The sequence below is a fragment of the Amblyomma maculatum genome, chromosome 3 (genome assembly GCF_055883805.1).
Source record: "Amblyomma maculatum isolate TAMU_Amacu chromosome 3, ASM5588380v1, whole genome shotgun sequence".
Lineage (NCBI taxonomy): Eukaryota > Metazoa > Arthropoda > Arachnida > Ixodida > Ixodidae > Amblyomma > Amblyomma maculatum.
This window is the reverse complement of record NC_139346.1, coordinates 157261151-157271952: the sequence shown is the minus strand read 5'-3', so window position 1 is coordinate 157271952 and position 10802 is coordinate 157261151. Positions and strand designations below refer to the sequence as shown.

General features: G+C 41.2%; 1 protein-coding gene across 4 annotated transcripts in view; it reads left to right on the top strand.

Annotated features, from left to right (window-relative positions):
- The first annotated feature begins 25 nt into the window (after positions 1-25).
- The window catches only part of LOC146196596 (uncharacterized), a 33471-nt gene continuing 22694 nt past the window's right edge, over positions 26-10802 (top strand). For 3 of the 4 annotated variants that reach the window (XR_014706127.1, XM_084598354.1, XM_084598356.1), the window contains exons 1-7: positions 26-312; positions 407-658; positions 2302-2513; positions 5594-5845; positions 6722-7007; positions 9288-9361; positions 9520-9603. Coding sequence is in view for 3 of the 4 variants with exons in the window: in XM_084598354.1 (XP_084454480.1) it covers positions 237-312; positions 407-658; positions 2302-2513; positions 5594-5845; positions 6722-7007; positions 9288-9361; positions 9520-9603 (1236 nt within the window). In the remaining variant the exon portion in view is untranslated. The remainder of the gene's footprint in view (positions 313-406; positions 659-2301; positions 2514-5593; positions 5846-6721; positions 7008-9287; positions 9362-9519; positions 9604-10802) is intronic. The other variant, XM_084598355.1, reaches the window with a different exon arrangement.

Sequence of the window (10802 nt, the reverse complement as noted above, 5' to 3'; positions counted from 1 at the left end):
TGGCGTCGACACGAGCACGTACTCGGCGTTTCTGTCCGTTGCTATGGAAACGTAAAAATGGCAGCGCTAGGTATCGGGCGCGCTTTGCCTTTGGTAGATAATTGGTCTAATTAATTGCAGCAGCTGAGCGGAAGAACGTGTTTGCAGTACCCGCGGAAATTTGCGCTACATGCCGAGATTGATGCTTCGTTTGCGACCTGACACGATGCCATTGACCGGCTTCGTCGCTTGATAATATGAACCTGAGGACGAAGCGCAGGATAACTATCTGCACAGCGTGCTGCTTTTTTCTCATCGCTGGAGTCGAATACGGTGAGTTGGTGGAGACCAAGGTGGAGACGAAAACTGCCTTCGCGCCCGTTGTTATAGCTCACGCGACTGCTTGCTCGTTTTTTGCATTTCGCAGCTCTGTTATTTCCTTTACTATGCAAGTATGTCACGAATCGCTTCGAGCCACCCGACTACGTGATCGCGGTGGTGATCTCAGCCTGCAGCCTCACGGGGCTCTTCGTCAGCCCTTTCGTCGGCGTGTGGGCAGATGCAACGCGCAACGTACGCTCGGTCCTGCTGGTTGTCAACTTGGGAGAGGTCGTCGGGAACCTGCTGTACTTTATTGGCATATCTCATTGGCTTCTCCTGGTAGCCCGGCTGCTATCAGGTGAGCACGCTTCGACGGATAATCGCCAGTGTGCGCACTGATGCTCGCGATGGAATGCAAAACAAACCTATGCGTGGCAAAGTTAAAACGCCGCCGTGACTCATATATAATCAAAACTAGATGCTTCGCCAAGAGCCTGTGCATCACACTTCTGTTACGAAACAGGCGTGCGTTCGCTCACCGTGACGACGAGGAAACGCCAAGCGTGTGTCTTTTTTTAGAAACGCAGCGCGAGCGCTTTGCGGAAGCTGGCGCGCTGTTGCCCGTTTTAAAACTTCTTCGATTGTTTTTGATAGTGCTAGCTAGACGCACGCTATTTTAATCCCATCAATGCGAAGCGCTATCACGCTTATTCTCTGGATTCATCCAAAAGGGCGTTGGACTTTTAGCGTAGTTAAAAGCTAAACAGTACCAGACAGCCCAGCAACCAGGTTTACTGGTGTAAACTTGGTATTACTGCACTTATGCTAACAAGTCCAAACATTTCACAGATTTAATAGGAGCAACTGCTGTAATATTGTTGGCGATTTTAACAGCCATCCAATGAGAACTGCATGTTTTGTTTCGGAAGAACCCAGCCGGGCCAGTTGACTAAATATACTTGTTATTAAAATAGCACTAGAAAACATGGACACAGGAAGCACGCAGCAGGCATACTAAGTTGTGTATATGTGTAGCTGTGCTGGGCCCTTATTTCTTCAGACTGGTTATCAGTTCGGTGCTCGTGTTTTTGCATTCAGTTGTGCAGTGGTTTAAATGGCTAGGCCCTCACCTGAAGTGCTTTTCAGTGTTTTTTTTTTTTTTTTTATATAAAAGAACTGTTTAGGTTTTGCTATCAGTATGTGGTCATAATTTCATGACATGTAATATTTAGTGAAAATAAACAATTTTGTCTATGCTCCGCTGTGGTGGCACAGTGGTTAGGCTGCTCGACTGCTGTACCCAAGGATGCAAGATCGAATCCTGGCCGCAGTGACCACTTTACAGTGGAGGTTAAAAGCAAGACCCCCGTGTGCTGTACGATGTCGGTGTACGTTAAAGAACGTCAGGTCGTCGAAATTTCCGGAGCCCTCCACAAAGGTGTCTCTCAGCCTGAGTCGCTTTAAAACGTTAAACCCCTTAAACTAAACTAAACAGTTTTATCTAGCTAGCGGCTTTCTTTAAAATGTGCAGACATATGACAAAATACTTTAGCTTTCTTCACAATGTCCTGATGTATTGCTTGAAAGTAACTCACAATGAACAACTTATTTAGTCATAGGTTGAGTGAACAATTTTTGTCAGTCACCAATTTATAGGAAACCTCTTGTCACATCCTTCATCCATGCCTTGTGGAAAATGTTTATAGATTTATGTGAATAATCTCCAGCGAAAATTCTCGTGTATGCTTAATTTTTGTGCATGACGGTGAGTGCCTCAAGTGTGTGCATAGTATCTTTTTGTCTCAAACATAAAACAAATGTGTCACAAAATGTTCAACTGAATCAGTGCATCTGTGTTAATGACTACATATTTCTGTAAATGTCGTTGTCAATAGCTTGTTTTTGTTGTTGTTTTGGATTCACATGTATTGAGTTCATTTTCAAGTTTTTATGTTCTGTGTTGTTGCGGTTCATTCATTTCTTTCTCACTTTCTTTTAAAGGTCTTGGCACAGGCACTGCCGCTGTCATACTAGCTGATGTAGCCCGCTCCACAGCTGAAAAAGACCGGACGGCTATGTTTGCATTACTGTCAGGCTTCCGTGAACTAGGCATTGTTGTCGCATCATCCTTCAACGTTACCTTGCGGAACTTGGATAGCAACAGCAATGCGAAAATTGGAGCACATCCACTGGATAGCTACTCGTTTTCCACAGTATGTATCTTCTGAGCCAGTTTCTTTTTTCTGCATTTGCACAAATAACTAACACATGTTCTGTTACTATTGATAATAGCAGTAATGATTAAAAGAAAGTCTCCTATAAAGTGCTTGAGAACATGTGTGAGGTCTTAGTACTGGGGCACTGAAGGTAGGTGGAACCAAAAACAGCACAGCATGGAAGACTGTACTATGGGTAGAAGAATATGCAACAAACTGTATACTGAAAGTAGAGACTGCCTGCAACCTAAGTGCAGTGTTGTGAGAATGATAAATGCTTATTGAAATGGGAAACCAGAGGGAAGCAATGAAAATAACTTAGTGATAAGGGCAGAAACGAAAGTACTGCTCCACAGTGTTATCAATGTTTGGTATTGGGGCAGAATGCAGGCAGCACAAGTTGAAATATATCAGTACAGTTGGAGTGCAGATTAGCTTCTGCATAGTTGCAGCATTGGGCACTGACTGCTGTAGAAAGGCGCTGCACTAGTTTTTATCCAACATGCTTTTCATCATGTTCATAAAGCAGCTAAGTTGTGTATGCAGTACCAGGCAGAAAAGCTGAAGAATGCTTTAGCTTGCTAATTATGTCAATGACACTGTGAAAATCAAAATAAATGAATGGTAAGTCGAAAATGAATAATAAGGGCAGATGATAAGCTGCCATTTGTGCCAAAGTAAGAACACAGTTGTGAGATCTGCCTGTGATGGTGTGCTTCTAAATGGGTACAGTATGTGCCTTTTAATTTCCACACATATTCAAACATGAGTGTGCTTTGATATGAGACTGTTGTTTCCTCACTCTAAGTATGTTAGGGACACTGTGAAAATCAAAATAAACGGTAAGTGGAAAGTTAATAATAAGGGCAGATGATAAGCTGCCAGTTGTGTCAAAGTAAGAACATAGTTGTGGGATGTGCCTGTGAGGGTGTGCTTCCCAATGGGTACAGTATGTGCCTTTTAATTTCCACATATATTCAAACATGAGTGTGCTTTGATCTTAGACTGCTGTTTCCTCACTCTACCATACTGTAACTACACTCAATGTCCAGTTGATCTCTTTGTGTACATATAGGTCCAATTGTTCTCATTGTATGTTTGATTGCTATATTTATGTTCATGCCAACTGATTTATCAGTGCTGCTTTTTGAATTTGTTACTAAGTACTTTTATGTTTGGACCTCAACTAGCTGTCAGCTATGAATCCAGAAAGTGTTTATATATTCTGTACTTTACAAATATAAATAAAATTGAAGTTGAAAATCACTCCTACATTCAGAAGTGAAAGGTGGTATTTGCATGCTTATGAACTGTATTTAATCTTGTGTAAAGCTAAACCTTATTAGCAATTTAGCACCCTAGCAGCATTGCTTTATGAAGAGCTATATGTGGTTAACCAGTGTATGAAATTTTCTGTAATATGTGTTACTATAAAACTAATTGTATGTACAACACCAAAGCTTATTCAGGCAGTGGCCTGGTCATTTCAGCGTGAAATATGTGAAAGATATTCAATGGCTGTTATAGTAGTCAAACTTGGTCGTCCATGTTAGGTTTGTTTACACTTTTTAGCCAACCCATTCATAATGATTAGGCTCAGGTTCATTGGTATCTACATATTATTTATAGTACCTGCTTATTTAAGAATGCTGAAGAAAAATTTCAGCCACCGCCAATAGGCGTTGAAATGCAAGAGCATAAGCTATCATCCATAGTAGTCTCACTTCGCATAGATCTCGCCAAGACAAATCGTTTGATACCATCCGCATGTGTCTACGACCAGTGGTTCGCCAGATACGCACGCATATTTTGACCACTTTGGACCTCCAAAGGGCGATGCTGCGACACCCATCAATATGAGAGTAGATTTAGACTTGTACCTTTTTACACGTATGAACCCAACTAACTGTTGTACACCACCCCGGTCATAATTTTAGCACAATGACATATTTATATTAATATATAAATTTGAGCGCACCACGGATTGGTGTTTCATTGAAGAGCATTAGCTGTCCATAGCAATTCCTGACTGATTGGCAGGCATGTTTGAATTTCATTCCTAGTTTCCAAATTCGAGTATCAGAATGTCGAGCACGTAACGACGATTCATTTTGTACCACCCGCATTCTCGTGCTACTACTGGTACGCCCGCCATATCCACTACGGTGGCTCAATGGTTAAGGCACTTGGATACTGAATTGGGATGCCCTGGTTCAATCCCAACCATGGCGGCCGCATTTTGATGGAGGCAAAATGCAAAGGCGTCCATGTGCTGTGCTATGTCAGTGCACGTTAAAGATCCCCAGGTGGTTTAAATTATTCTGGAGCCCTCCACTATAGCACCTCTTTCTCTCTTTCTTCTGACTCCCACCTCATTCCCTTCCCTTATGGTGCAGTTCAGGTGTCCATCCAGAAGTGTGACAGACACACGCATCTTTCCTTTCCTCTAAACCAATTTAACAATTTATTGCCACGCTCGTTAGAAGTTACACTCCCGTTACGGTTGCAATGACCAGAGGTCATCAGTATGACTACGTCACACTTTTTAAAGCTCGGCTCAACTAGCAATTTTGCACTAGCATTTAGCACCGGTCAGAACCTCTGACCTTAGGGTGAGCACCATCTTGGATTGCTCAGGTGGCACACCACCATGATGAACACTGCTTCGGACTTGGAGAAATTTGGAGCCCTCGACAAACCGACAGAAATCGCCAAACTTAAGAAGTAAGAGCTTATGCTCTTGACAATAGTGACTGAGGGAAATTGCATTAAACAGTAGTTAGCTCTGCCTTCCAGTTTACTCAAGATAGATGCAGAAGACTTTGGCACTGAAGAGCTTGACTCTCCTTTTACATAAGGTTAGAGCTTGCTTGCAGCTTTAGAGGCATTTCTTTCTCATTCGTTTCAACGATCATGCTTTGCTCGTAATGGTAGCCTACAACATGGATTTCACACAGTTGCATGTTGTCATAAGTTTGTTTCTTGTATTGTGCTTAAACCACAACTGTGAGTAGCAGCTATCCAAATGTCGCACCTCTTAAGATGGCCTTTTATTTAATCTTTTGAACTCCTTTCAGCTGCTGATGGCTTCCCTCTGGCTGGTGATGGAGGCTGTATTCTTTTGGGCATACTTCAATTTGGCCGAGCTGTGCCATCAGCAAAGGCTCGAAGACACTCTGCAGTGCAGCTACCTTGAAGCCAGCATGGGAAATGTCTCAGAGTGCGTTCCACCACCTAGCCCCCTTCCGCCACGTTCTGATCAAGCCGACAACATCAGCTATGCAGAAGGGATGATCACATCGCACCACCACTCGCACCCCATACTGCAGGCAGGTACCATTCTTGGTTCCCACTGTGGCATGTACAGAGAGAGTGGATGACGGTCAAAGAGGACAACCCTGCCCACATCATTGTTGTATATCGGCAGAGAGCCATGTAGAGTACAATCCACTGTTAAAAGGAGCGTGAGATTGTGTGGCCTAAACACTTTGCACGGTCTCGTGTTCCCTTTAACTGTGAACCGTACTGTACATTCAAAAGCTTGTGCAGCACATTGTTATCAAAAAGGAATTCATGTAATTGGCAACTTTGCTCACAGGTATAAATTATATGCGGACTGATTCTGGGTGTACAAATTTCACAATGTTTATCTTCAATTTATCTATCAAGGTAGATACTTATCAATTTATCTTTACATACCAAGCGCACTGCTGTGCAGTTGCAGTTGCAGTGCGCTTGGTATGTAAAGATAAATTTATACCATTTTTTGACAGCATGTCTTGTCAGCTTGGTAGTACCAACTGTGATATATGAGCATACCTAGAGGGATTAACGTTATGCTTGAAAACAAATCTATAATGATATGGTGTATTTTAAAACCACAGGTTCAAATGTGGTCATATTTTGCTTTATTGCTCTCAATAAAGCATGTGGTCAAACCAGAGTATGCAGCACTTGTAAGCATAAGGGGTTACATGGCTACTTTGTAAACTTAATGGCATTATTTGTTTTGCTGATAGCTATCCACAGTATTGTAATGCCTTGAAGAGAGGACTATGTTTCACCCTGCAAAAAGCAAACCCAATAAACCTGGATGATACGTATTGCCATCTACCAGAAAAAAAAAAAAAAAGCATGGTAGTATTTGTTGAACATTTTCTCGGTGGATGGCGACGCTGTATTTATGTAGTGTTTTCATATTGCAGCCCCCTCTCATGTGTTCCTTGAACAGCGATCTCACGAAGATGCACCGCAGCCCCTTGAACTTGTCCATGGACGAGGGCGACCTCTTCAGTGACGTCATGATTGAAACTGCTGAGAGGTTCATCCTGAGCTCAGAGTCAGCTCACCCCAATGCTGTTCTGAGGGGTAGCTTTGGTGGCCCTCCCAGCATCAGCGACCTTGAGCAGTCTGCCACCCACTCGACCTCTGAGAATGCCAGGTCAGAATCTGTCGTGCCTGAGACACAAGTTCTGCACAGATACTGCTCAGGTGCGTTGTAGTGGCTGCTTCTTTTTTTTTTTTTAATTCTGAACCATCACTCTTTTTCTTACTCAATTAGCATTGCCATTCCTGCTAAATCTGTTACTATTGTTGAGCACAATCTTAAGTTAACCTTTGATCTGTGTTTTTTTTTTTTTTTGCTTGTATGCTAGGATATTTTTTTTTCTTTTTTTTACTGCTTAACATATTTAAAACAAATAGTAGCTTCACGTGGTCTGTGCAGGTGAGTTGTACAGCAAGACAGGCATGGATGTTATGCAGCTTAATGATTAGACGATGAATTGAATAAAATTAACTAGTCAGCCTTTTTATTCTTAGGGGCATTTAATATTGCAAAATTCAAGGTTGTCAACGTCAAAGATAAATCTCATTTTTAATTTTTTTAATCGGCAGTGTGTCTCAAAGTATTGAATGTCAAGAATACACTTTTGAAAGCAGGCTGAGTTGTCTTCTGCGCATTGTACAGTTACAAAATGTTGCTTCTAATTTGTATGGATCAAATACAGATGCTGTTTGTGTATTTGATGATGTAGAAAAAGTAGGGGTGTGCGAATATTGAAATTTTGAAATAAAAATCGAATATGAGTATGAATAATAACTGCCGTCGAATATCAAATACTGCATCAGTTAAAAAAAAAAACATAAGGATAAAGAAATGGCAATCATTGTTCATCTTATTTCAGAATTGTACACAGTGCAGTAAAATTTTGTTAATTCGGCCTGCAATAATTTTGGACAATTTGAACTAGCAGCGCAATTCCAGCCTATGCCAATGTAAATGTAAGTTTATGACGTCGGACATGGGCAGGCTCGCTCTGGCCAGTTCTGAGGATTGTGCCATGCAGCCAATGGCCTTCCACATTTCAATATAAAACTGCCCCTTAAGAAGCTTGATCATTTAATTTAATTGTCTGTTAATTGATTAGAATTAATAACTAGCAATTAATTACTGTAACACACAGTGTTTTTTGCTGTACAAACCACCTGCACGGACTAAGTAGCACAGTTTTTGAATTACAAATCTAAACAGTTAAAGAAAACATCCACTAGTTGGGTTGGGTGTCAGTAAGTGACATTTTGCCACTTGGGTGCAAGCGATGTTTGATCATTTATAGTTTAATAGGGAGTTATAAAAGGTGGCTTGTCTTTCAGTAGAGATGTACGGCTGTTGAACATAAGACGTGATGGTGCATTACACTTTGTCTCCACTTCTATGTTGTCTGAGCCGGATATTAAGCAAGCTGCGCTCAACTTATATATAAGCCTACTAAAAACATTTAGTAATGTCGTTGACGAGAGGGTGTGCGAATATTTGAAATTTCATATATGAATCAAATATCTTTGTTATTCGATTCATATTTTAAGAAAAAACATATTCAGAATTTTTCGAATATTCGAAAATGACTAAATACACGAAAAAAATTTTAGTTTACTGCATTTTCACTGCAACGCTTGACCGCATGGACAGTGCAGTGAAGAATCGTTGCAACACGAAGGGGCTGTTCTGTGAAGTGGGCGTCCCCGACAGTGTGCGTAAAGCGAAGAAGCATTTGACAAAACGAAAGAAAAACATCGTTCTCACTTTGGTGTCATGTCGAATGCAGACAACCGTTGTGCAGGTGTTCATCAGATAAAGTTACTGTGAAGCAAAAAATTATTTTAGGCAGTTCTTTTTCAGGATCATTCCGTAATTCGAACTTTCAGGTAATTTTTAAATTTTATCCGGTGCCATGAAGGCCGAATTAACGAGAGTTTACTGCATTCGGCAGCGATACGACAGCTCCATCTGGTTTCATGTAGGTCCTCCCTGTACACAAAATCAGGTACCGTATATGGAATCCTGTGTAAAATTTGTACTGGATCCTTCAGTACAGTACACACTTCTGTGCAATTCTAGTTTACTTTTATATGCAGATACCATATTAACCTCGAAATAAACTAGATGAACGGCGTTTGCTGTTTTTTAATTTTTAATTTTTTTTTTTCTCTTATCAGGTATTCGATATACGAATGCATTTTTTTCCCATGTTGATATCCGATTCGTATTTGAAAAATTCAATATTCGCGTACCCCTACTAAATGTATGCCTAAAATTGACCTAGTGTGCGAGATTATAAATGAAGAGAAGCATCATATTCTTTAAAAGAGCGCCTTTTTTTCTTTTTTTCTTTTTTTCTTTTTTTTTTTTTTTTTTTTTCAAATAATAAGTGGAACACTCTAAACAAATTACTCATCTTTTTTTTCTCTCTCTGCTTTCCCCATCTATAGAGTATATCAGAGAAGACACAGTTGTGTTGTTGGCCATAGCCTTTCTAGTTACCTACAGTCAAACAACCCTACAGGTAAAAAATGCTGCTCTTTCTATTTTTAATTCACTGCTACAGTGTCAGAGGATTTCTTAGATTCGCATCTTTTCAAATACTGTGGCCTAGGCCATCTTAGCATGCCCTTCATGTTTATTAGGTACACTGATCGTAAAACATTTTTGGTCAATTTTCAGTTTGCTCTCTATCCTATTGCAAGCAAGTTGTATGGCTACAAGGAGGAGAAAAGTACTGCCATTACCATTGTATGTGGTGTTGAGGTAAGTGAGCAGTTTGAACTACTTTATACCATAAAGCAACAGCTGTACGTTGAAGCTTACCGAATCGAAAAGGCCATCTGACGCATTTCGCCCCTGTGATGTGACGTCTAGGCTTTATTGTGCCTAACAGGGCATAAATTTTGCACAAAGGAAGGGGCTAGCATTTGCATATGACCACTCCATATTTTGTTTAATTGCACTCATTTTTAATGCTTGTATTTAATTTTTATGCATTCATCTCATTGCTCTCTAGTAAACTGGTTCACAGGTGCACGTGTTTTTTCTGGGTCTACAAGCACCGAGTGCTAGCAGCCTACCAGAAACTCATATGTGTGCGTAGCATTGAAAAAAATGTCTGCTTTTCTGGAATGATGGTAGAGGTTCAATACTGTTACACAAAGTTCAAGGAATATTTGTCCTGTTCATACGATTCTTTTGGTTCATGTGCTCAAAACCATGAGCAGTAATGTTCCACATAGAGAGCAAAATCTTAATCTCACCCCTGTTAATTCGAAAGGCCAGATAATTCGAGATAGGAGCGTGGTCCCGGCCAACACCCGTGTAATTCTATGGTGTTGGTACCTCCCACGAAGCCAGCTATAATTCAAATAGACCCCCCACACATCAGGCATACGCGCTGTGGTAGATGCGGCAACAATCGGAAGTACCCCATGGCCGAAATAAAGCCTAGCGGCATAGTTTCAGTTTCACGCTTCCTAAATTCACTCCATCCTGCTTCTGCCTTCGGGCATGCACATTGACCAGTCGCGCAGTTTCGGACCCTGCTTTGCCTGTTGCTGGCCTTTTATTTTGGGATGTGTCATGCCATTGTAACTTCTCTCTAACGCCTGTGCATGTTGTCCTCTCTTGCATCCACGCGCATTCTCTGTTCTTCGAGTACGATTACGCTGATTCTGCGCACTGGTCACATCCAGCATCCTCAAAACTCGACAGGCCCGTTTGCGAGGAGGTACCAGTGCCATTATGTTTGCACTGCAAAAAGGCGACTTTGGAGGAAATCTTCATTGCTTCCGACCGTGTGCGCAAAGCAAAGTACCTGACGAAACTGCTAAAAACTGTCGTCATTGCTTGATTTTCATCTCGCATGTAGACGAGGTAAACTTTGTGTGGTGTGAATTGCTTTTGGCAGTTTTTTAGGCCATTCGATAATTTGATCATTTTGTGTGGTCTCCTGAAGG